The 26,805-nt window shown below is 45.5% G+C and overlaps 1 protein-coding gene across 1 annotated transcript in view; it reads right to left on the reverse strand.

The window, feature by feature from the left end:
* The window catches only part of TRPM8 (transient receptor potential cation channel subfamily M member 8), a 90,835-nt gene that overhangs the window by 39,312 nt on the left and 24,718 nt on the right, over positions 1 to 26,805 (reverse strand). The window contains exons 9-16 of the mRNA XM_017890395.1: positions 24,687 to 24,789; positions 23,461 to 23,579; positions 17,634 to 17,924; positions 15,284 to 15,379; positions 13,935 to 14,064; positions 11,936 to 12,081; positions 8,701 to 8,813; positions 8,084 to 8,300 (exon numbers count right to left, since the gene is read on the reverse strand). Coding sequence (XP_017745884.1) covers positions 8,084 to 8,300; positions 8,701 to 8,813; positions 11,936 to 12,081; positions 13,935 to 14,064; positions 15,284 to 15,379; positions 17,634 to 17,924; positions 23,461 to 23,579; positions 24,687 to 24,789 — 1,215 coding nt within the window. The remainder of the gene's footprint in view (positions 1 to 8,083; positions 8,301 to 8,700; positions 8,814 to 11,935; positions 12,082 to 13,934; positions 14,065 to 15,283; positions 15,380 to 17,633; positions 17,925 to 23,460; positions 23,580 to 24,686; positions 24,790 to 26,805) is intronic.

Here is a 26,805-nt window from a genome sequence, read left to right on the forward strand (position 1 = left end):
CTGTTCTGCTCTTCATGTCTGCTGGCAAAGTCAGGAAAAAGGATTGACGTATCCTCACCGTTTTTTCAACAGGAACCTGCAGAGGGTGAGTACACCCCCTGTAGGCAGATGTAGACTGTCTGGTCACCACGTACAGTGGTACAGACTGTGCACTACACAGTCCTAGAGGGAATTACTCATATTGTTGTCATCATAGATTTGTGTCACTACTGTATAATTGTTCTGTCACATGGCAGTAAAACATCTTGATTAAAAGGAATCTTTTTTAAAAAATGTGCACATGGGTGCTGTATATAACATCTATGAGGACAGATGTGGCCACAGAAATGACTGACAGGAACAGTGTGCCTCAGGGACTGATGTGTATGTATTGGTCATGATTCTTGGAAGAAAGTATGTCAGGAAAATACTGAAACTAACGGAGAGTATCCTTTCTCTTTTCTCATTTTCCCAAAGAGGGAAAGGAGAAGACCACATCTGGATGGCTCCTATATCAATCCATAAACTGGATTTGGGTAATTTCAGAGTGACCAGCTAATCCTTTCATTTGTCCATCCATTCAAAATATATTTACGGAGAGCACATAGAATTCCCAACACCTGTGCCAGGCTCCCAGAGCACAGAAACATTGGTGCAATGCTAATTCTCAAGGAATCTACTGTTTGGTGGGAAAGACAGATGTTAAACATGTTGACAAGAAATGACACGAAGATCGGTATGGGGATGAGACTGAGGCCCCAGGTGAATTCAAAGAAGGAAACCAAACACTTGTGCAAGGCGGGAAAACAACACCAAAGAAATGGCAGCAAAGCCACAGGGCACTTCTTAATGTTACTAAATGAACTCACCAATGGGAGTCCATCTGATATTTAGATATTATATTCCTACTTTGCTGCCAAAACCACGGCCTAGAGAGGCTAAGGAATTCACTCAGCAAGTGGCAGACCTCACGATTCTGAACCCAAGTCAGTTGCTTCTTCCCACATCACTCTGCTTCTTCAGATCCCACAGAAATCCCACAGTCTCAGATGTGGAAGGGATTCAAGACACACCATTCATTTCTCAAGAAGCATTTCCTTTCCTTCATTTATAAATTTGAATAGCAACTTGAGTGGGCCAAGGGGGTGAGGGCTCTATGAAATCAAGCACCCAGAAAATGTTAAAATCCCCCAGGCTGGGGCAGCACTGTGGGGTGTGTCAACAGTCCACTCACTGTGTGAAGACTAAACTCTCTCTTTTTTAAATCAGTACGTAGGATGTTTATTGCAGCATTTTTGTTGCAGGGAAAAGTATAATCTGGGGAAAATATGTGGTCCATCATTAAAGAAATATTGAATATATTACAAGCATGTTTTTTAAAAGGAACAGAGTGATGTCATTTGTCTTGGAGAGATTTCTACAAAGTAAAAGAGAAAGCAAAATGCAGAAAAGTATGGGAAACGGAATCTTGTTTTTGTAAAACAAAGAATGAAGAAAAAAGCGCCCAAACATACATATGCCTACTCTATTTCATTAAACTTCAGATTGTAAGAAATTGCAGTTTCAGAGATGTTAAAATGTGAAAAAAATTGACATCTCAGATTTGATGTAATGCAGCGTGTGTACATAGCACATGGACCAAATAAAAGCAGAAAGAGACACAGCAGTTTATTAACATAGCTTGAGGGCGTTGTCTTTAGAGTAAAGGTTGAGAAAGTCCATAGGGAGACTAACAAAGAAGGAAAAAAAGGCTCCACAAGCACACACACACACATACACACGCACACAATATAATATTCCATTTCTGTGAAATATGTGTGTTTACAAGAAACTAGGTTGAAAAAGAGATCTATGTCTAAGATTAACTTGCAGGAAAGCCCATGAGCGATTCTCAAAAAAAAAAAAAAAGCAAATTGTAGGGTGATGAACACAGTATGATTCTATTTGGATAAAAACAAACAGAACACCTGCATACATTCCTCTCTTTATGGGCATGAAGAAGGTTGTGGAAGATTATACTCTAGATTGGACAGGATTATTCTTTATATAGTCCCACTTGTGATAAGCATTATTACTTTGTGATTTTATAAAACTAAATAAAATAAAAACAGACAAAAATCGAGGGGAAACAGATACATCTTGCCATATAGCTAAAATACGTTTGATATTTTCATTTGTATTACAATTGTCTCTGCCAATAACCATTATTATCAGGACCATAATAAAGGACAAGAGATCTGCTAATTCCTCAGTGATCAATGACAAAATTCAACTAGGCAGTCCACATGGTTTATATCTCTTAATGTATTGTCAACATTCTTGTCACCCTCTTCACTCAGTTCAAACATTCTGCCTAGGCTCAGAAACCAAGGCAGGCTCCTTCGGGGAGGCCACAGGAACTGTCCGCTTTGCTGGTGCTAGCAGCTCCAGTGGCCCCTCACCAACAACCTTTTGCTCTCCTGGTGCCTGGTAAGATAAGGGGGATTGGGAATGTCCCTCCCTGCTGCTAGCTCCCCGCTTAATGCCCTGCAATAGGAGGCAGGTAGGCACCGGGAGACTCGCACTGCCCCAGCCCAATCTCAGCCCGGGAGACTTTCAGAAGCCTGACCTACATGAAGAGAGACATCAGAAATAGGTCAATTCTGAGGCTCCAAGTTACCATCGCAGGGAGAAAACCTGTTTTTAAAGGAAAAGAGGCCTCTTCTCTGAGCAGAATGCCAGAGAGGCTGTATTCACAAAATCCCAGGACACTATGGCATCCTATCCGTCAGGATTTGGTGATTCAGCATTCCTCAAGATTGAACGGTGCCCTCCATGAAGGCATGATGGGACTCATCCCTTTTTAAATAAACATCCCCAATGTATGTTTAACAGACCCCAGGATTATTTAGCAACTGTATTTGCACTTATTGACTGCCTCGTTTCACAATTCCAAATTAGCATTTCGACATCTGCATTCAGGCAAAGGGACACAGGTACATAAGGAAGGGCATGACTTTTTGACACCCAGACACAGCCTAAATCAGGTCACACTCTGCTTGGGTGTTTGGGTTTTTTTTTTTTTCCTAACAAGTGTAAACTAGGTTAATTAAGACAGCACCAGGCCAGCAGAACTGTTTCTCAGAGGAAAGCAACCCCATTTAGGACGTCAAATGCACGAGTCTGCAGACCAGAAGAGAAACAGCGACCCCGAGTGTTGCATTCTTTTAACGATAAGGATCTCCATGCCTATGTTCTACAGACCCGTTCATGCTGCAGAATCACAGCTGTGAGGCCGGAAAAGCCCTTGGATGGCAGCGCCACCTGGAACACACACTGCTGACCCTAAGCACAGGGCGCTTCCCATACTGTTGATTTCATACCCAGGATTGCTGAGTTAAAAGTGGCCCATTCAAAGATAATTCTTAAAAATAACAAGAAGAGATATTTAGTAAGCATCCCCCCCATATCCAGCATCACCCACAATGAAGGCAAACAGAATAGGTAGGGGTCAGCCAGACCCCTACCCTTCCTCCCGCAGGCCCAGGGAATTACTCACAGCCCGTTGTCCTTCCCCAGTTCTCCTGCACACCTGCCCCTGTCTACTCCCACCCCACGACCCTGCCCTGTGTCCTCCCTGAGCAAAAACACCTCATGCTAACTCTGCCCAGGGCCTTTCTCCAAGAAAAATGTACTTCTCCTGAGTCTCCTCCTGCATGACCCGAACAGGTGACTTAGTAGCTAAATGCACATAGGAAATTGGCACAGAGATGTCTGTGATTTGCAGACTTTGGATTTTTCTGTTACAAGTCCTCTGGGCCAACCTCCCAGTAAATGTAAGACTCGCCCACTTAGCGCTGCTTGTCGATGCTCATCTCTTCTCCTTGAAAGCTCCCAGAAATCATCATGAACTGGTAGAATGCTCCACGGGGGAAGAGATCTTCGTCTGTTTGGTGCATTGCTGCCTAGAACAGTGCCTGGCACAAAGTAGGGGTGTGAAATATTTGTTGAAAGGAAGAACGCATTAATGAAATACTTGGATGAAGCCAAGACAAATCTCCCTGCAGCTTCCACAGAGGCCAAGGTCTGCTTCCAAAGCAACCCAGAACAAGTCCCCGCTCTCAGATTCCTGGTTTTTGTGTGTTTGTTTTGTTTCATTTTGTTTTGTTTTGAGATGGAGTCTTGCTCTGTTACCCAGGCTGGAGTGCGGTGGAGCAATCTCAGCTCACTGCAACCTCTGCCTCCAGGGTTCAAGCGACTCTACTGCCTCAGCCTCCTGAGTAGCTGGGATTACAAGCATGCACCACCACGCCCGGCTAATTTTTGTACTTTTAGTAGAGATGGGATTTTGCCATGTTGGCCAGGCTGGTCTCAAACTTCCTGACCTCAGGTGATCTGCTCGCCTCGGCCTCCCAAAGTGCTGGGATTACAGGTGTGAGCCACTGCACCCAGCCTCTGGTTTCTTTAGATGCCTGAAGGAGTCAAACAATGTCTGGACTTGCACAGCAGCTTCTGAGCCTTAATGCAGCAAGAGAAGCAGGGTCAGGGACAGGTAGAGAAATGTTTGGGAGCCTGAGGGGTGAAAAGTAGCAGAAAAAGGACTTTTGACTTTTCATCAACCATTCTGAAAAGAGGCCACCAAAGCGCCCTCTGCTCCCAGAGAACACCCTTGAGCTCCTGCCTGTGGGGCTGTGGGTAGGGTTCCTCTCCAGCTCCCCAACGCTGGTCTCCTGAGTGTTACCATGGCCACCCCAGGGCACACAGCCCTTGGGTTGAACTATGAAGACCTTGCTTCATCAACCCTTTCACTAAAAACACACACGCTTGTCAGAAACATGTTAGTGCCAGCTCCTGTGCCAGCCCCTGAGGACCAAATGTGAATAAGAAATAAACATCTAAATCAAATCATTCCCATGCCACGCGATTCTGAGCAACAACAGAGTATGTGTTAGGAACTGGAAAAGCTCAAAGGAACCTCCCAGTGGAGTTGATGCAAGAAGAGATGCACTAGGGCACCATGCCAGACGTCCATCCTCTTATTCTCTAAATAACCTCTTGCAGGTCAAAAAAATTCAGTAAGTTACTACTGACCAGCCATTCGTAATTCCAGCTGGTTTTTTCTTCCTCCCCACCTCCACATTTCTCCTCTCTCTCTCTCTCTCTCTCTCTCTCTCTCTCTCTCTCTCTCTGCTAATTTGTGCTCATGACTCATTTCCCTATCAGGCTATGAATCCATTGTCACTTGATTCTACTCAGTGGCTACCTTTGAGATGTCAGGATGGTCACCTGAGTCATGCAGTGTGCTGCTCCAGTTCCTACAGACCCTGTGCCTCTTCCAGCAAACTCTGCTGCCCCCACAGAGCTCAAGTTCCTGCCTGTGAGTGACCACCAAGGGTTGGAGGCCTGTGTGACTTCCCAGGTGGTCCAGCTGCCTCTCCTGTAAGCTGTGCCACAAAGGGCCTGCCAGGAACCAGCGGGCTGCCCTCCAAGGCTACCAATTTCCACAGACCAGGCAAAACCCTTTGGTGGCCAGGCATGGTGGCTCACACCTGTAATCCCAGCACTTTGGGAGACCGAGGCAGGCGGATCATGAGGTCAAGAGATCAAGCCATCCTGGCCAACATGGTAACACCCCATCCCTACTAAAAATACAAAAATTAGCTGGGCATGGTGGCGCGTGCCTGTAGTCCCAGATACTCGGGAGGCTGAGGCAGGAGAATCACTTGAACCTGGGAGGTGGGGATTGCAGTGAGCCAAGATCATGCCATTGCACTCCAGCCTGGGCGATAGACCAAGATACAGTCTCAAAAAAAAAAAAAAAAAATTGGTACTTACCCTACTCTTGGGGCAGACACTGTCCCAGTTGTTTCCAGTACATAATAAGACATCAGCCAGCCCCTCAGAGGGAGTGAGAGGTAGAGGGTGTTGGGGCTCTTCCCCTCCAGTGCTACAAAGCCCCAATTTCACCCTTTCAGCCCCTCCCTCTTGCAAAAGCTAAGCTGAGAATACTGTCTTTTTGTTCCTGAAGTGCCTTTGAAAAGGGTCTTGGTCATGGTCAACTACAAGTGAGAGTGGAGGACACCACGCCAGCTCAGGAGAAGGGAAAACGCAGGACCTCATCCAGAGTGAGCTCCCACACCATGGCTCCAGGGTTCCTAGCTGGATGAGGGCTGCTTCTCTCACTTTCTCACTCTGGTCTGGGCCCACCCTGTTCTAAATGATGAATCTCCTTCAGTCTTTCTCCGCTTCCCTCAAATAGAATATTTCCATTCCCTCGCTGCTGCTGACACATACATAGCAAATCACAACACAGAGCAAGGAAGTAGGATGGCAGCTAAGAGAAAGAGACTTGTTGTAGGTGTTACAGGTTAAATTGTGTCTCCAAAAATTCACACATGGCAGTCCTAACCCCCAGTACCTTGGCATGTGACAAGTCCTAACCCCCAGTACCTTTGCATGTGACATTGTTTGGAAACAGGGGAGGATTAAGTAAAGAGGAAGTCATGCTGAAGTAGGGTGGCCCCTGATCCAGTACGACAAATGTCCCCAGGAAGAGTGGAAATTTGGACACAATCACTCATGCAGGAGTCACCCCTGAGGACAGGGATCAGAGTGATGCATCGACAAGCCAAGGAATGGTGAAGCTTGCCAGCTGGCCGCCGAAAGCTGGAGGAGAGGCTAGGACAGAGCCTCCCGCACAGCCTTCAGAGGGAGTCAGCCCTGCCGACAGCTTGATCTCAGACTTCTGGCCTCTAGAACCATAAGGCAATGAACTTCTGTTATTAAAGCCATATGGTCTATGGTGCTTCATCTTGGCAGCCCTACAGACTAATACTGAGGGCATGGCCTGGGCAGGGCTGTGACTTCCCAGGGCAGTGCATGGGACTCCCATAGGGCTGATCCGAAGCTAGGGAAATCCCCTGCACATAGCAGGGCCCTGTCCTGGGGGAAGAGTTGCTGGTAAGTGAAGCCTGATAATCCTGCTGTTCAAAACTGGCATGAATCATTTAGCTTACGCTTCCTCCACCTGCATGCCAGCTCTATTCCCCATCTGCACCTCAGACCTACTAGGCAAGGAAAGGCAGATACAGGGCACTGGTGCCAGGACTCTTCCCACAGGTCATACCCATGGCAGATATCACTAATCAATCAAAACACTCTCCTGCTGAGAACAGACAGACCCTTGGAATCTTTCTCAACCCAGGACCGCTGGGAGTCATCAAAAAAAGTCTGTCAGAGTTGGCGTGAAAGTTTAAGCCAACATAGGGTTCTTATATGAGTCAGTGACTCTATAAGGGCAAGAACAACACTCTTTGCCCCTCCAGATCTCTTGCAGCACATGGCATTGTACCTCGGAAACTGTCAGTGCCTAGCACGCACTTGCTGAATTGATGTATTTTTGTGTTTAGGTTCAGAGGGGACAACAGTGACAACAACAGCAGTTCTCAAACAATTTGTAAACTGCTAAGTGTGAAAGGATTTTCTGGGATGACTTTTCATAATGGTTTAGGGATAACACCACTTTCACCACCAACTTTATTTCTTCAACAATTACTAACCAAGCGCCTGCTACACAGGAGTCCTGAGCTAGACTTCTGGGTTCAACAGTAGAGAGAGGATGGCAAAAAATGAAGGTCCCAAGAAACTGCAGAAAAGTACCATGAATAATTCACACCAGCTCCCTGAAACCCACAGGGAGTTACATGACTTTAAAACATCGTCACTCTGACATGCTGGGCATTAAGATGCTCTTAGCTCAAAAGTCCTGCCAGCTCCCTGCTACTTATCATGCCACGGTAATGGCAAACCACTCCGGATGACGGCAGTGGGTTTACCGTCCTGGGTCTCTCTTCTCTTCGAACACTCCCCCATTCCTAACTAATACATCTCCATCAATTAACATTCATTAGAGAGCACAGAATAAACTTGGTACTAGGAGATTTTACTGAATTACTAAGGGTGTGAAAACGCACCTTTACACTCACGGATTAGCACCTAAAGAGAACATTTATTTTGGGAAGATAATGACTTTTGAATTTCAGAAGCAACTTCTATACCTCTTGGCTTTAGAAAGATGCCTCCCACCAAGGAAGCAAGGGGATTCCTGCTGTCATGGCTGCCCTACCTGTCTCACTTCATCACAGAAGAGGACAAAGACCAGCGCGTACAGGACCAGCTCAGGGGGGTGTGGCACCGAATGGAAATCCATGAGCAGCACGTAGGCAAACAGCAGGAGGAAGGCGATGTAGAAGACCACGTTCCAGGAGAAGACCACGAAGGGGGAGGTGAAGAACGCCACATAGTGCCAAAGCAGCTTCTTGTGCTTGTCAACAGGCTTCTTCCTGGACCCAGAGATGAGGGCATCGTCAGCGTCCTTGCAAGCATGGGACTGGCACAGCCCTCCCCTCCTTCTAAACATAGATAAATACAGACCGTAGCCAGGAGGAAGAGACGGGATCAAAACTGTCCTAAGATGGACCCAACCCCAATTCAATACTTGGCATTTTGCAATTAACAAATCCCCATTCTGCCCCAGATATTAAAGACACAACCCACCTCTACTCACTTAAGAGGGAACCCAGGAAAAGTCAGGGGAGAAACCAGACCAAATTCATAGGCACCCATGTGAACATCCTAAGTTCTAGGCTTTTTAATCATTTACATGAGAACACACATATGTGGATGCATCTACACACACTGGCACACACACACACACACACAATTATGTGCCTTGGTTTGTACCTAAATGATACAAAGCCACAGCCCACCAAGGGTATAATAAAGAGACACAGGATAATCTTCCAGTTCTTGGTGTCTCGTGAAATCTCTCCATACCATTGCTTAGAAAGAAAATTCTACAGGGAAAGAAAGACAGAGAACAAGTCCTTATTAACACAATCATATGCAGGACGGCATGCAAACTGTCTTCCTGCCCCACGCTTTCCCCAAAATATACAGCTCTTTGAATTAATGCCCTTTTTTTTTTTTTTTTTTTTTTTTTTTTTGAGACGGAGTTTCACTCTTGTTGCCCAGGCTGGAGTGCAATGGTGCGATCTTGGCTCACCGCAACCTTCGCCTCCTGGGTTCAAGCGATTCTCCTGCCTCAGCCTCCTGAGTAGCTGGGATGACAGGTGTGTACCACCAGGCCCAGCTATTTTGTTTGTTTGTTTGTTTGTATTTTTAGTAGAGATGGGGTTTCTCCATGTTGGTCAGGCTGGTTGCGAACTCCCAACCTCAGGTGATCCACCCGCCTCGGTCTCCCAAAGTGCTGGGATTACAGGCATGAGCCACCACACCTGGCCAAACTTGGTTTTATTTTAACTCTTTTTGTGANCAAGCGATTCTCCTGCCTCAGCCTCCTGAGTAGCTGGGATGACAGGTGTGTACCACCAGGCCCAGCTATTTTGTTTGTTTGTTTGTTTGTATTTTAGTAGAGATGGGGTTTCTCCATGTTGGTCAGGCTGGTTGCGAACTCCCAACCTCAGGTGATCCACCCGCCTCGGTCTCCCAAAGTGCTGGGATTACAGGCATGAGCCACCACACCTGGCCAAACTTGGTTTTATTTTAACTCTTTTTGTGAGTTGGATTATGTGCACTTCAAAGTAATAGTTGTATATGTTCAGATTCAATAAACCTAGGACATTTTTTGTCCAACTCACATTTTTATTACATAAGTTTAAACAAGTATCTTTCTGGCTCCTTTGTCTTCAATGATCACAAATTCACAGGCACAGCCAGTACTACCTGCAGAGTCCCCAAGGATTCATTTCTGGAGAAAGACAGGTGATGCTTTTGTCAGGAAACTAAAAGGAAGTTCGGAAGGGGGAGACTGTTGGTGTCTTGACGTCAATTCAGGCTGAAATGCATGAAAAAGCTCTCCCCAGACTGAATCAACCCTTGACGTTGGGATAGAAGGAACTTCCACTAAGGTGGAAGTTAGAAAACTCACAGTAGCTCTGAGAGTTAGCAGGGAGCATAGACTCGACCACATCAAAGGATCCACATCTCTCAAAAAATAGCCCGTCAAGCAGAAGGAGGTTGGTGTGTCTCAGGAGCAGAGGAAAAGGGAAACCCAGGGCCTTCTCAGTGTGGGCTTGGAGGGCTGGGACTGACATGCACCCCTGCAGCCCTGGGCACCTGCCCTGCCCCTTGGAGGAGGATGGCTGCTTCTGAGGGCCCCTGCCTGGGGCTGCTCCAGCCAGGTGCGAGCTTGACCCATGAGGACTAGTGTCCTGGAACAAGGTGTCAGCTTTCAACAAACAACCAATTGCAGTTGGTGGGTAAATGGTCGGCTGCTTTGCACTGGGCCGGGCGACAATAAAGCAAGTTCTACAGTTTCCCAGAGGTTCCCGGCAGGCCGAGCCCCGGTGCCCACGGTGGCAACCTCCTCATCAGCACATCACGTCTGTCCCTGTCCCTTCCCTGCCTCACTGGTGCCTCCTGTCCTTCCCACGTTCACCTCCAGAATAAACTCCCTGCATTGAAATCCTCACTTTGGGGTCTTCTTGGGAGGGTGTGCGGGGGTCGTGGGCAAGGAAGACAGGTAGTGCTTAGTCTTCCTCACTCTCCTATTCTGCTGGGGCAATGCAGACGCCAGGCCATCACTGAGTGTCACTGTCAGGCCCCAGTCACAGAAATTACAGCATTGGGTTGGGTTCCATGGTCACTGGCAGCATTCTGATGCCACACAGCACCTTGACTATTGAAAGGAAACTCCCTGGCCGGGCCCACAGGTGATCCTGTGGCCTGGTCGTAAGTTTTTCAGTGAAATGAATGACCTGGCATCTGATTGAAACCTCAGGATCTGTGAACCTGGGCAGGAGTAAAAGCCAGCCTCCCCAGGGCCCCAGGTTCTGGGACATACGCAAGATGGGGTTTGGGGCCCAGGAAGCCATAAGCAGAGTGTGGCCCACCTGGGAAGCCAGCCCAGCCTCCCAGGCACACCCCGACTCCAGCACCAGCCTTACTTCTACCCACTACACTGCAGCAGAGGCTAAAACTGAGCAATAGTAAGACCCTCTCTGTGTGCTCCTTGTCATGGATCAATGCTCTCATTTAACCTAGCTTAGTTGCAGTAGTAAGTGGGTTTTGTTCATAAACACTTGGCTGTGTGATATCATGGAAAGTCCATGACAAGAAAGTTGCAGGCAATCAACATGAGAGCCAATCCCACTGCTGCTACTTCCCAGCAGTGCAAGCTAGAAGGACATTCCAGAACCTCTCTGAGCTCCTGCATCCTCCTCAGTGAAATGGGAAGGCACCCATCCCCACAGGTGCTGTGAAGATGAAACGTGGCCTTGTGTATAACAGCTGTGGCTGACAAGCGTTGGTCCCTCCATCTCTTCCCTTCCTCCTCCCCTTCTCACACCCACATTTCTACAACTGGAACTGTGGATGAAAAGCTCCCCTCTGCAGCCTGAGACACCAGGTGCAGACTACGATTCATTCACTTCAGTGCAGAAAACCTCAAGACTGCTTTTACCCATTTCACAATAGTTTCCCTACTGCTACCACTACTAATAATAACTGCAGTAGCAATAGCTAAATAAAGGACCAACGCCTTTCACATATTATCTCCTTAAATCCTCACAATAACCCTTTATCTGCTACTCTCACCATTTTGCAGACGAAGAAACTAAGACTCGGAGAGCTCATGTGACTTGGCCCATCATCACACACCCCATTGGGGGTACAGCAGATGGAGACCCAAGCAGTGGGATCCAGAGACACAGCTCATAATTGCGATGCTGTGTTGTTTGCTTAGTGGAAACTCAAAGAATATTCTTTGTCCTGCACCATCTCTTAAAGCATGGATTTCAACCAATGCCTGTACTCTGCCATCTTCCACATCATCACCAAACCACTCCTTCTATGGCTTTTATATTGGAGAATAAGGTTTGTTTTTAATATTTTTTAATGCAACTAATAGCATCTGACATAAAAGCCCCACGTGGTCTGGTGGCTGAGCATGGTTTACCTGGACCCCAGGCTGGGCGATGAAATGCTGGTCTGTGGCCTCCACTGCTAGCTCCAGACAGTTGCTTCCACCCCAGGCTTCACAGGAATAGACCAGCAGCTGTTCTGCCAAGTCTTCATCGCTGCTGTAACACTCAGTGAACAGCTCTACAGCGACATCAGCACAGAGAGAAGCTGGTGTCAGAGCCGCACATGACCGAAACTGTGCTGCTTCCACCCCCAGCCAACTCCTGAATCCAAGAATAGCCTGGGTGTGAGTCCATTCTTATAAAAGGCATAGAAAATGCCATCACAACACAATTTGTTACTGAATAGCAGGATTTTCTAAAGGCACAACAAACCCAGCAGAGCTCCTGATGGCAGCAGATGGCAACACCTGCTCACTGGATTGAGCTGCATTGCACACAGGGAGTCCCTCTCTTTGATGGGCTTCCATCTGGGCTCAGACAGAAGAGCCTCAGCCACTGAGAAGGGATCTAGACCTTCTGCACCTCCCCTCCTTCCATCCCCCCGTAATCAGAGCAGCCCTTCTTCCATCTCATCTGAACTCTACGTCTTCTTGGCAAGGTTGTTTGGCAGATAAGGCACAGAGAAAAAAAAGGCTGGGCACAGTGGCTCACACCTGTAATCCCAGCACTTTGGGAGGCCAAGGCATATGGATCACCTGAGGTCAGGAGTTCGAGACTAGCCTGCCCAACATGGCAAATCCCCATCTTTACTAAAAATACAAAACATTAGCTGGGCAAGGTGGCAGGCGCCTGTAATCCCAGCTACTCAGGAGGCTGAAGCAGGAGAATTGCTTGAACCTGTGAGGCGGAGCTTGCAGTGAGCCGAGATCATGCCACTGCACTCCAGCCTGGGCAACAAGAGTGAAACTCTGTCTCAATAACAACAACAACAACAACAACCACTGACCTACTGCATTAGTGTGTGCTTACATTTCATGATCTAATGACAAAGAAATTGCAGTGTAGATCCTGAGAGGAAATTTTTTAAAAGTAAAAATATTAGGAGCCATTGCCTAATTGAGGTCATCCAGAAATGAACTGCTTTGAAATTTTAATAAATTAAAAGAAATAGACACCTTTTTTCCAACATGGACAAGCTAAACTCATGAGCATGTTAACATTTGATAAGACACTAGACAAACCTGGATGCAAATACCACGTTGCAAACTTAAAACTGTCAAGTGAAAATGGAAAAAACTGAGCAGTCCTGATATTCTCATTTAAAATGATGTTTAGAGGCAGTCAGTTCCAGATTTCTCACATTCCTGAATGATTGAGGCCTCTGTGCAAAGGGTACTGACAAGCTTTGTTCGAGGACTGAATAGCAAACAGCAGTCAGGCGTCCTGAGACATGCCAGGAGAGTAATGCTTAGTGGAGTATCGTCCACTCCAGGCAATAAGTAATCTGAGTTGCAGCCCTGATAGAAGCTCCGTGTCCCCTAACTTCAGGGAGCTGCAGTGCAACCATTATTAGAGTTACCCCTTGGGAACCGAGGCAAGGAGAAGCAACCCAAGATGCTACTCAGGCTGCTGCTTTTGCTACGAGTGACAAACCGTGAGTGTCGCAGGCCCAGGGGCTGGGTCCTCTGGCAGTGTGTGCATATGAAACTGGCAGGCTAACTGGTTAGTGTGCAAGTCAGGTAAAATCTCAGCCCTGTCACAGTGTTGTAATGGCATCCAGAACCCGCCCCCCAACCCCCAAAAAAGTACTCCAATGCTCCCTGAGTTGCTTAGAACTGGGCCTGGGTATGGCCCTGGGTGGCCGTGGGATCAGGGAGCCCAAGATTTCCCACGTTCATTCTTGGAAAATTCCGTATGTGCCAGGACCAAGGAACTTGTGGCATCCGGACCTTGTGGTCTGCAGCCCTCAATCAGGCTGGGGAGCTTGGATATACCACGGACCTCCACCACCTGGCCTGTGAGTGCCACTGGCAAGGTCTACGCTGCATGGCAGATCTGCACCCACTGGGGCATCCCACACTGTGGACTCACCGACAGCCCGGGTCTCGTACTCATTAGCCAGCTCCTCGGACTCCCCAGCAGCATTGATGTCGTTCTTCACTTTGGCCAGAGTCTTCAGAAGCTTGCTGGCTCCCAAGGCTGCCAGAGTGCAGCCCCTGGTCTTTTTAGGGCGGTGGAGAATTTTAAGGTTAATTCTCTCTCTTTTTCTTTTTTTTTTTAATTTGAGATGGAGTCTCACTCTGCCGCCCAGGCTGGAATGCTGTGGTGCAATCTTGGCTCACTGCAACCTCCGCCTTCCGGGTTCAAGTGATTCTCCTGCCTCAACCTCCCAAGTAGTTGGGATTACAGGTGCCCACCACCACACCCGGCTAATTTTTGGATTTTTGGTAGAGACGGGGTTTTGCCATGTTGGTCAGGCTGGTCTCGAACTTCTGACCTCAGGTGATCCACCAGCCTCGGTCTCCCAGAGTGCTGAGATTACAGGTGTGAGCCACCTCGCCCAGCTTAAGGTTAATTCTTAATCCCCTGAAGTGGTCAAGTTAAGGTTAATGTCCAACAAGAATGTATTCATGGCAAAAGCAGGAAATAGTAGAATTAATTTGATGGGAGGGGTTAGAGAACGTGGTTGACATGTGCAAATGGAAATTGCTCTGGCGTCAGGGAGCCCTAAACTCTCCCTAGGAACTAGTCATAATGATTCAAAGTAAAATTTTTAATGAACACAAAATAACTTGGAACCTGAATATGTTCACAGTCTTGAACATAGAATTAGCATATAAAAATATTAAGAATAATGCCATGAGAAACTGACAGTAAGACCATGATAGTGGGAGGTCTAATTCACTCTCATACTGGAATAGTTCAAAAGTTGAGTGGGTCCTGGACAAGAACACAGAGGACCTGAACAACATAACTTTAAGACCGAGTATGTGAATTCAATATTCAATATCTAAGCTTATCTCTCAAAATAAAGAAAGTAATGTGAGTGTCCAGAAACCATTTACAAAAGTTCTTACATGCTAAGTCACTAGGAAAATTCTCAATAAACTTTCCAAAGTGGAATTTTTCACAGGGCCTACCTCCTGTCCATAATGCAATAAAGCTGGAAATTAATTTTTAAAATCAAATGTGAATACCTCATCCACTTGGAAAATAATCACACACCCACACACACCTGAGAAGCAGGTGCCTACTGGACTGCCCCCCAAGCCCGACTACTTTCCAGGGACTGTCCCTCCCAAGCACTCCTTCACCAACATGGAACAGAGGCCATGTTCATCTGACCTCAGACATCCCATTTCACTGATGATATTTTCTATTAGCATGTGAATTTTGAGAGGATCAGAACCGTTAAAACAAAGCATACATTTGGCACTTACCTGCTCCCAGATGACTTTGGAGAGTTCCTTCTTGTTCTGAAGAATGGCCCAGATGAAGAGAGCTTGCAGGGGGTGCCGAGTAATAGGAGACACGTCCTGGGGGGTTAGAGCATATGGTCAGCATGTGCAAATGGTAACTGTTCTGGGACCAGGAAGCCCTAGAAGAGTAGCCCACGTTTGGAGGGCTCTGTGGCTTTGTGCATGACTCCATTCTCACAGTACAGTGATGTGATTTTCATCTCTGCAACTCACTGGGTGGTCTAATTTTGACACCAAATCTTTTATCTGTCATAAAAGACAAAGTACAACTAGATGAAAAGGTATAAAGGGTGAAAAAAGCCTTGAGAGCAATTTGAAAACGGAATGACTCCTGACAGGCTGAGAGAAAGCAATTCCTTCTCATCATGTAACCCTGTTTCTCTTCTAGAAAAAAATTATTCAAACTAGATTCCAACTTTCCTATGGCTTAAGTTCAATTATCCCAACATAAAACTGTGGCTTATTTCTTTGGACGGTTATTCAAGATTTGTGCCTAACCTATCACTTAGAATCCCAGCTCCTATTCAGCATTCTATACCTTTAAGGGAAACTTTTCAGATAGAAAAACAACTAAATGGATATATGTAATATATTCCTTTTCAACTTCTTTACAGGTTTTACCAATGAATAAAATGCATGAGGCATATTATGCATATTGCAGACAAATTTAACATGAATATAGTCGAACTGAAGCTCTTTAAACACTTCCAATTCCTGCAAACAGCTAGTGCATTTAGATTTTTGCAACACACATACACGCACTCTAAAAATTCCATAATTACAAAGGATAATGACCTAGTTTGGGTTTCCCCAGAAAAAATCTGAGACAAGGATTTGAGGCAAGTAGTTTATTTTGGACGTGATCTCAAAGAAACCAATGGAGACCTGAGGAAATGATGTCAGAAAAAAAGGGAACCCAATAAAAGGTGCATTATCAAGCCAATTATCTTGGTGGATAACTAGAGATTAGCCCCACTAGCCAACTCTAGGAGCCAGAGTAGGGCACAAACCTTCAAGTCAGCTCCTTCAAGTGGGTGTATCTATGCACTGCTGGGCTCAGATCAATACAAACTTTCAGCAAAGAGTTACGGGTGCTGGCAATTGGGAACTAGGCCAGGTGCCGGCAATTGGGAACTGGGCCAGGTGCTGGCAATTGGGAACTGGGCAATTGGGAACTGGGCCAGCACCTGTAAATGAGAAGTCCTGTGGGATTATAGGTGTTACAGCCACAAAATTGTCTCAAGTGAATATCCAGATTTATCCCTTTGAAAATATGCACTTCCCGCCTTTACTCACAAAAGAGCATGCGAGCTGCTATTTTAAGCAGATCATGGCCCGTGAAGGATGAGAAGAGCATGCAGCTATTTGTTTGCCCCTATTCCCTATTAGATACCTTCAGAAAGTATACCACACCAAGCTCTGGAATTAAGAAAACCTGAGGCCGGGCACAGTGGTTCACACCTATAATCCCAACACTTGGGAGGCCAAGGCAGGCAAATCACCTGAGGTCAAGAGTTCAAGACCAGCCTGGCCAACGTGGTGAAACTCCATGTCTACTAAAAATACAAAAATTAGCCAGGCATGGTGGCTCACGCCTGTAATCCCAGCTACTTGAGAGGCTGAGGCAGGAGAATCACTTGAATCTGGGAGGTGGAGGTTGCAGTGAGCTGAGATCGGGCCACTGCACTCCAGCCTGGGCAACAGCGTGAGACTCTGTCTCAAAAAAAAAAAAAAAGAAAAGAAAAGAAAAAAGAGGCCGGGCACGGTGGCTCACGCCTGTAATCCCAGCACTTTGGGAGGCCGAGGCAGACAGATCACGAGGAGAGGAGTTTGAGACCAGCCTGGCCAACATGGTGAAACCCCGTATCTACTAAAAATACAAAAATTAGCTGGGCATGGTGGCGGGTGCCTGTAGTCCCAGCTACTTGCGAGGCTGAGGCAGAAGAATTGCTCGAACCCAGGAGGCAGAGATTGCAGTGAGCTGAGATTGGACCACTGCACTCCAGCCTTGGTGACACAGCGAGACTCTGTCTCAAAAAAAAAAAAAGAAAAGAAAAGAAAAGAAAACTGCAACTAGTCTGAAATATAGTATAGTATAGAACACAAAGCAAGGCATTAGAAATAGCAGAGACTCACCCTATAGACAGACGCCTTATCTTAAGTAAACGGAGTTAAAAAAAAAAAAATTAACAATGTCAATGTGTTAAGTATTTTATGGCAATAAGACAGGGAGTAGGGAAAATGGAGATATCTTGTGAGGGAACCCTCAAAATATCCGAGAATTCAAGCAGGCAACTCTTCCAGTACCTACGTGGAGTTCTATGTCCATCTCGTCCCGGCCATTTCTGTCTTCCTTCCGGAAGCCTCTTCGGAAATTTGCAACCAGTTTCCAGACAAACGTGAGGAGGGCATCATTATAGGAATTCTTGGCGATCTGCAGATTCCGGTACACAAGGGTGCTGAAGTGGTTGGAGAAGAGCTCAGTGAGGACATCGTGGGTGAGAAACTTCCGCAGGTTCAAGCCGTTCTCCAGAAAGAGACGGACAAACTTGGGTCTGTCCTTTATGAGAGCCGTAAACATGACTTCTTGAAGGTCAGCAGACTAAGGAGAAAGAACAGTGACAGTACTAACAATACTACACAAATATGGTAAAGAAAACATTAGGCATTTTTCTTCCTCAGCAGCACCATATTTCCAGTCACAGAGTAATAATATCTTCAACTTCTCTTTCACTCCTGTCTTGAGAATAAAATTTATCTTTTTTCCATTTTAACACAACAGAGGATTACATTTCAAACCTCTAAACAGGGGAATGGCATGGTGAAATCTTTGTCATCAGCTAGATGTGAATTTGGTTGTGACTTACCTCCTTGCTAAAGTAGAGATAAATACACCCATGTAGAGAGGACATTGGTCAAAAATTTTCCCCAGTATCAGACATAAAGGAAACACTCGATCAGGGGTGGGGGGTGTGGGGGTAGTAGTATAGCTGGAACCACCTCTCTGAAGTCGACAGTAGATACCAGTTATGACCCAGCCACCAGTGCTGTCTCTACACTGCACTGTGGGATCTGCTGCCCTTCACAGATGCCCAGGAACCTTCTATTATGGGGACTGCGTTCTCAAATACAGGTGTTAAAATAGAATGCATCAAACTATATGCAAACCACATACCACCAAGCCAATGTCTGGTCATGTTACATACCAATAAGTCACTGGAACACTTGACAATAATACTTGATTGTTATCTATCTCTAGCTCTACTTTCTGGGCTTCTGACAAAACTTAGCCCATAGGAACTTACAGAGAATCTTAAGAAAGATCACCAGCATTTTGGGAGGCCAAGGTGGGAAAACCACTTGAGGTCAGGAGTTTGAGACCAGCCTGGCCAACAGGTTGAAACCCCATCTCTACTAAAAAAAAAAAAAAATTAGCCAGGTGTGGTGGCACGCACCTATAGTCCCAGCTACTTGGGAGGCTGAGGCACGAGAATCGCTTGAACCCAGGAGGCAGAGCTGCAGTGAGCCGAGATCACGCCACTGCACTCCAGCCTGGGTGACAGAGCAAGACTCCATCTCAAGAAAAAAAAAAACGGATCATCAATGTTTCCTTCAGACACAACCCAGTGGACTACAGGCCACTCCAGCTCTCAGTCGTGTTCTGTGTGTCCTCCATAGCATTTCTCACAATTTTATTCCATTGCCAACATTTAAAAATTAGAAAATTCATCAAAATCCACATTTCTAGCATTAAAATCTCAAGTTAAGAGTAAAAGCTGCCAGGCACAGTGGCTCACATCTGTAATCCCAGCCCTTTGGGAGGCCGAGGTGGGCAGATAACTTGAGGTCAGGAGTTCGAGATCAGCCTGGTCAACATGGTTAAACCTCATCTCTACATCTCTACTAAAAATAAAAAAGCTAGCCAGGTGTGGTGGCAGGTGCCTGTAATCCCAGCTGCTTGGGAGGCTGAGGCAGGAAAATCGCTTGAACCTGGGAGGCAGAGGTTGCAGTGAGCCAAAATTGCAACTCTGCACTCCAGCTTGGGTGACAGATTGAGACTCTATCTCAAAAATAAAAATAAAAATAAAAAAATAAGCTGGGCGTGGTGACTCATGCCTATAATCCCATCACTTTGGGAAGCTGAAGTGGGTAGATCACCTGAGGTCAGGAGTTTGAGACCAGCCTGGCCAGCCTGGTAAAACCCCATCTCTACTAATAATACAAAAATTAGCTTGGCGTGGTGGTGCACACCTGTAATCCCAGCTACTCTGGAGGCTGAAGCAGGAGAATCGCTTGAACCCGGGAGGCGGAGGTTGCAGTGAGCCGAGATGGTGCCACTGCACTCCAAGCCTGGGCGACAAGAGCAAAACTCCATCTCCCACCCCCAACAAAAAAAGAGTAAAAACCAGCAGCTCCAACAACATGGGAACCATCAGTGGGAGCCAAGGGGCAGCTGCTTCCCGGAGCCTTGGATCTCCAGCTCCCCACAGTCCTCACCACTCCTCCCTGGGACCTACAGGCCCACTTACTCTCTTACACTGCATGCCTGATCCCTGGTCTAGGTGGATGTCTTCTGCCCACGGCAGCATTAATCAGTTTTGTTCCTGCCTAATGTTGGTCTCATGGGGATCACACTTTGCCTAGAGAAGGACTTGTCAAGGGTCCCTTGAGTCCCCACATTGTGGATCCTGCAGGGCTCAGCAGGGGAAGAGGGGGCTACCTCTGGAAAGATGTCAGCTATGATTTCTCTTCTGTCCTTTAAGGAAGTGTTCCTCATGTCCAGCATTTCACTTTTCTTTCCTAAATCCATTGGCCTTTCCACTGGTCACACACTCACTAGCATAGGGCAGTGGTTCTCAAACTTTAATCAGAACTACTTGGAGGGCCTGGTAAATGCAGAATGCTGGGAGTCAATATTGGAATTTCTGCAAGTCTGAAGTGGAGCCTGGTGATTTGCAAGGTAGCAAGTGCCAAGGTTCTTCCCAGGCTGCCACCAGTCCAGGACCCACACCTTGAGAACCACCAGCACATGGGAAGAGGCTTTCCCGCCACTCACATCTTTGCTTTCAAACCTTGAGTCTACCATTTTCCAGCCATGTGACCTGGAATATTGTGTCTCTGAGCCTCAGTTTGCTCTTCTAAGAAATAGATGGTTGCGAGGATGAAATAAGCTAACACAGGTCAAATTCCTCTCAGAGATGCAAGTTCAGACCAGGCCTTCAAAAAACTATCAGCAACTCCCCCTCCCGTGATACCGATGAGGCCCTGATTTCACAACCACAAAGGGGATCATCCATGCTGTGGACTGCTGTGACGGGCAAGTAAACACACAAAGGGAAATTGCTTGGGGCAATTTATCAGTATTCCAGAGATTTTTATTTTAAAACAAACAATGCTTCATATGTGCCAATGCTCTAAGCACTTTAGAAACATTATCTGATTTAATCATCGTAACAGCCCAAGGAGATAAGTACTGCTATTATCGTCATCTCCATTTTCGGATGAGCAGTTGGGTACTGGTGAACACTGAACCACTGGCTCTCTCAAAGAAAACAGAAGCCCTGATTTGTAATGTTTTCTGATTTCTATGGTGTAAATACTTCCATTGTGGCCAAGTTTCAGCTACCAATGTGACATCAGTAAACACAGAATCGGGAAGAGATGTGGAGTGGCTGACCATCGTATAGCGTCTCCAGCTTCCGCATACAATACACACAGTTGGCCTTCAGAGCAAAGGTAATAGTAAATGTAATCAAATAATTAGAAAATGATATGTTTTGATTATTGATTACCTTAATAATTCTATAGAATTCTATAAAATCTATGTAATTCTAAGTTTGAATAATTCACTTTTTTTGGTTTTTGTTTTTTGAGTTTTTTTGTTTGTTTATTTTGAGACAAGATCTGGCTTTGTTGTCCAGGCTGGAGTGCAGTGGTGTGATCTCAGCTCATTACAACCTCCACCTCCTGGGCTTAAGCAATCCTCCAACCTCAGCCACCTAAGTAGCCTAGACTACGGGTGTGTGCCACCACACCCAGTAAATTTATATATATATATATATATATATATTTGGTAGACATGGGGTTTCGCCATGTTGTCCAGACTGATCTCAAACTCCTGGACTCAAGCAATCCTCTCACCTTGGCCTCTCAAAGTGCTGGGATTACAGGCATTAGCCACTATGACCAGCCAAAGATAATTGATTAATAATGACTGTATTTAACAACCAACTCAGAAAATCTCTAAAAATTTAGTAGTTGGCTCTTGCCAGCCAATACAAGCTGGCTCTAACATGCCACTGTAGGAGGAAACTGAGGCATAGGGAGGTTAAATAATTTGCCCAAAGTCATGCAAATGGGCTGACTCCAGAGTCCATTTCCTTAGCCCTTGTGCCCTTAACCCTTAACCATCTTTAGCTGAGTTAATAAAATTAAATGTACCATTCATGACGTGCCTAAGTTTATTTGTACCATCTGACCTCACTTAAATAGAACATTTCACACACAGTAATTCATTTATGAATCAATTGACTGGATGTACTTACAGTTCCACTTTCCCTCCACTAATTAAAGCCTTGCAATGTGCAGCAGGGTTCATTGTACTGCAAACACGATACACAAGATAATGTTTGCTAAAAGAATGAATAATTTAAAAATTTATAAGCCATGACTTTATGTATGCTGTTCTCATTAAAATTGATAGTATGTTAATATAAATCGAGTCTTATTCTTTGATTACACAACAATAGGCCTGAAAGTGTTTTCTGACCCTGTCTGCCAAGAATGAAAGTTATGAAATATATGCACCTTCAAATCCATACATACATGTAGAAAAGTACATATATTATCATGGCCCCCTAATGACTGAAATTAATTTGGAAAAGCCGAAAACAAAGAAGCAGCCTTATAAAACTGAGTGTGATGGTTCACAATAATTGTCATTGAAAAAAGCTCCCAGGGCTGACTGCACTTCAGTTGTACACAGGAGGATACTGCTGGAAAATGCAATCCTAAAACACTAATCACATTGAAAAGTGAGAAAATGCAGTCTGCTGGAAAGAAAAAAAAACGCTTTTTATTGCATGTGCAACTTCCATATTAAAGCTGCTCATGTGGCTAGGGGAGTCCTGGTTTCTAGCTCTAAGACAGCAGTCACCAATCTTTTTGGCACCAGGGGCTAGTTTCCTGGAAGACAATTTTTCCATTGACCAGGCTGGGGGGATGGTTTTGGGATGATCCAAGAGCGTTACATTTATTGTGCACTTTATTTCTACTATTACTACATTGTAATATATAATTAGATAATTATACTACTCTCCATAATGTAAACTCAGTGGGAACTCTGGGCTTGCTTTCCTGCAACTGGACAGTCCCATCTGGGGGTGATGGGAGGCAGTGACAGATCATCAGGCATTAGATTCTCATAGGGAGCGCACAACCTAGATCCCTCACATGCTCCGTTCACAATAGGGTTCGTGCTCCTATAGGAAGCTGACACCGCTGCTGATCTGACTGAAGGCGGAGCTCAGGCAGGAATGCGAGCAATGGGGAGCTGGTGTAAATACAGATGAAGTTTCACTTGCTTGCCCACTGCTCACTTCCTGCTGTTCCTAACGGCCATGGACCTGTAACCCTGCTCTAAGACATTCACCCGGGAGTGTCAGTCAGGTTGTTCTATTTGCCTCTTATGCATCTCATTACAGACAGTTCTCTCATCAGAACTTGGCTAGGCAGGTGGGGGCATGGAGCAAGAGTGCTGCCGTCTTGATCTGTAGTTAAGCTACTTTCAATCATCCAACATATATTTTTCCCATACTTCTGCCCACGCACATCCAGGAGGAGATCTGCATCTCTGCACCCATATGGGGAACCAGCCTCACGTTGTGGCTGAAGGCATTGTGGAGTTGATATTATTTTAGACCATTTATTTTTATTATCTCTTCACAACAAACCTACTAAGTCAATGTTATGACCCCATGCTGCAGACAAGGAAATAAAGGCTCACCAAACCTGATATTCCGGAATAGAACAATCCCTTAAGAGATTCAGCATTGAATCTTGCTGGAAATGGACCAGCCATTGCCCAGACCACTGTCCAGACCCAACACTGGAATAACCCAGGAGAGCTTCGTGCTTACCTCCCATCGGCGGTCATTGGTGAAAATCTCATCATTGGCTAAGTCCAGCTGGTTCCACTCCAGCAGAAGCTTCAGCTGCCCGTTCCAGTTATCCTTGTCTTGCTCATTGGTGCTGAAGGCTGTAAGAGGGCAGGAAAAGACTCCACTCACCAAAGGCCCAGAAAGAGTCAGAACCATTCAGTGTGGCCAATTCTCAGAGCTGTTTATCACAGGTGATGCTGAGCATGTTCTTTTACATTCAGACACTCAAACTGTCATTCACTCTATCTTCACTCATTCTTAACCACATCCTGTATGTCCCAAAGTTTATAATGGGGATCAACTCAGGCTACAGTAATGTTTTTCCATTGAATATCCTAACGGTGTAATAATAGTATATTAAGGTTTTTTCCATAGATTCAGATTCCATAGCATTATATGTCAAGGCCATCTCTGACTTATGCTACATCTAAATCTATGAAACAATAAGCCACCTTACAACATTGTTATTCTTGTCTTTTCCAGAGCGAATATTTTCTGCATCTATGTATCTGTACAGATGTAATTCCATTTTAATAAATACCTTTATAACCAAATGTCTGGCAAGTACAATAAGAATGATTCTAATAAATTGCTAATGCTTTAATTGCACTTCCAATGTGCCTACCTCTACTCTAGCTAATTTACATTTACCAGTCACAAATTCAAGTCTAGACTATCCAGGATCTATTTACTATGGGTAACATCCACTTTATGGAATTCTAAAGCAGCAAAGATCCTGAACGAGAATATTTTAACCTGAGTTTCATTCGTAAGCTTCAGGAAATTTGTAGACTCCTGAAATTAAATGCAAAATTACTTATGTGTGAAGTATGTGTGCATATGTGTACAAATATGTAGACTGCTAGGACAAAGACCCATAGTTCTGCCATATTCTCAAAGGAATCTGAGGCCCAATAAAAAAATATTTTCAACCACTGTTAGAAAAAGCTCTTTGGAGACCACTGTGATTGTGTTTGACCAGTATTTTAATGACATAAAAATTATTATTCTACCAAACACATACAACCAAGGAGATTCACCTCACCAGGGCAAGCGTAGTTATTCTAGCTTCCAATCTAAAATCATCAAAATTAAGCACAAGCTTGCCTTTCAATAAAGCTGTTTTATAAAAGAAACGTACCTCATGAAAAGCCACAGAAAACAACACAAAGCTGACACTTCAAAAGGAGCTATTTTTTACTCACCTTTATATAGAGCATAGGAGATGGCATTGCTCACAATTTCGTCCCCAGCTTCTTCCATTTTAATAACTGTTAATAGGTGAGAACTTTCAAGAATTTCTTTGAGCTGGTAAAAGTAAAGAACAAAGTTGTCAGCCAACAGATGTTAGGCATGAGGAGCATAAACTTCTTTCTTTTTGAGAGAGACCTTCTTTAAAAAGACCACCTGTAGTGGAGTTCCAGATCAGCTTCTCATTTCGGAATTGTAATGAGTCCTTGACTACAGTGAGAATAAAGTACCGGTTATATAAGAGCACACGTATCAAGAAGCCCGTATCAAAAAGCTGAGAGCCTCATTTGACTAGAGATGTGTGCGTCTGTGTGCGTGTGTGTGTGTGTGTGTGTGTGTCACAAAGCTGACACATGGCAGATGCTCAGTTATTAAACGACCCAGTACATCATGAAGGGGCAATAGAAGACTGTAGACACCATCCAAGTGTGCCCATAAAGATTTAAACGATAGGAAATAAGAGCTCAAATGCAAACAAGAAAGAAGACTTGGAAACTGGAGAAAAAGATTAAGAATTTTCTACATTGTCCTTTGTTATTTTTCTGTAATGTTTAATTTTAAGACATTTTAAAAAGTAAAGAACCCCGTAATTCCAAGGTTACGAGCACTGGCGAGCCCAGCAGGAGCTTGGTGAGTAGGGCCCCTTCTAGCCAAGGGAGCAAGTCTGGTTTCCATTAGACTGAGTTTGAGGCAATGGTGGGCTTCCCTGGTGACATTTGGAAATAAGGATCTGGAACTGCAGAGGCTCCGCTGGGTGGGAGACGAAGTCTCAGGATCTAGCTGTTTGAAGATGGCAAGAAGAGCCCTTGGATTTGGAAATTAGAAGGCGAACTTTTGAGGTTGCAGCTGCCTGGGAAAGGTGGTGATAGAGGTCTTAGTTCAAAGCACCCAGGTAGTTGATGAATAAATCAATGAAAACTGCAGGAAAAGATAAACCGTGGAGATTTTGAAGGAGAGGATGGACGGGAATGATAGCATGAAGGAAAGGCCCTCTTCATCTGTCTGCAGCCTTTGTTCAGGCTGAAGAATAGGGGTCCAGCTAGGACTGACAGGCAGGGAAGAGGGCTGAAGGTCCCCAAATTCTGGGGCACAAGTGGAGGTGGGCAGTACCAAGGAGTTATTTTTATTTTCCTTTGAAATAAAAAGAAAGAAGAAGAAAATGAATATGGGTATCAAGTAAACCGATGGACCCCAGAGACGGCCACAGGGGCCTCCTAGCTGGGACTCCATCCCGCATACTCCTGCCTCCTCCATCCTCTGCCCCACTGCTGCCAGAGTGAGCTCTCCTGAACACAACGCCTATCTCGTTTTCTCCCTGCTTCAAACCTTTTAACAATACCCCATTACACTTGAACAAGACCAAACAGGGCCCAAGGAGCCTCCTGGGCTGGGCCCTCACAAGTTCTTAGCTCCCACTCACCATTTCCACCCTCAAGGCCGTCTTTTACTCCTCAGGCATGCCCCCTACCTCAGGACCTTTGCACATGCAGTTCCCACCACCACCACAACCCCAGCCCCCGCGTCGTTAACTCTCTCCATCCTTCAGATCTTGGCTCCCACGTCACTTCCTCCGGGAAGCCTTCCAGAAAGCCCCACACCAGTCCAGGCTCCCTCAGCACCTGCCTTTCTGTATCCATGTTACCTTTCTTCTGAACACCCATTTCAGCTTGCAATTACAGAATGCATTGTACTGTCATCCCTCGACATAAACCTTTTCTCAACTTCTGTTTTGTCTATGAGAACACAGACCGTTTCTGTTGTGTACGCAATTCTTTCTGAAGTGCCTATTTCAGAACCTGGCACGCGGTATGTGCTCAACAAATATCTACTGAATAAATTAATAAATGAGAGTTAAAGATGAATAAATAAATGAATGATATCTAGATCGGTTGATAGATTGGAAGACTATGAAGGGTCAAGTTCTCGAGAAGCTGAGGAATAGGCATGGGGGAATAACCGTGGCGGCTTTTAGGAGAGGAAGGTGTGAGCCCAGTGGAAGAGGTATAGTTCGTCGCTTAGAGTGGTCAAGAAACTGGGAGTCCAGGTTTGGGGCTGTTTGTCCACACAGTCAGT

The sequence above is a fragment of the Rhinopithecus bieti genome, unplaced genomic scaffold, assembly GCF_001698545.2.
Source record: "Rhinopithecus bieti isolate Rb0 unplaced genomic scaffold, ASM169854v2 scaffold_19482, whole genome shotgun sequence".
NCBI classification, from domain to species: domain Eukaryota; kingdom Metazoa; phylum Chordata; class Mammalia; order Primates; family Cercopithecidae; genus Rhinopithecus; species Rhinopithecus bieti.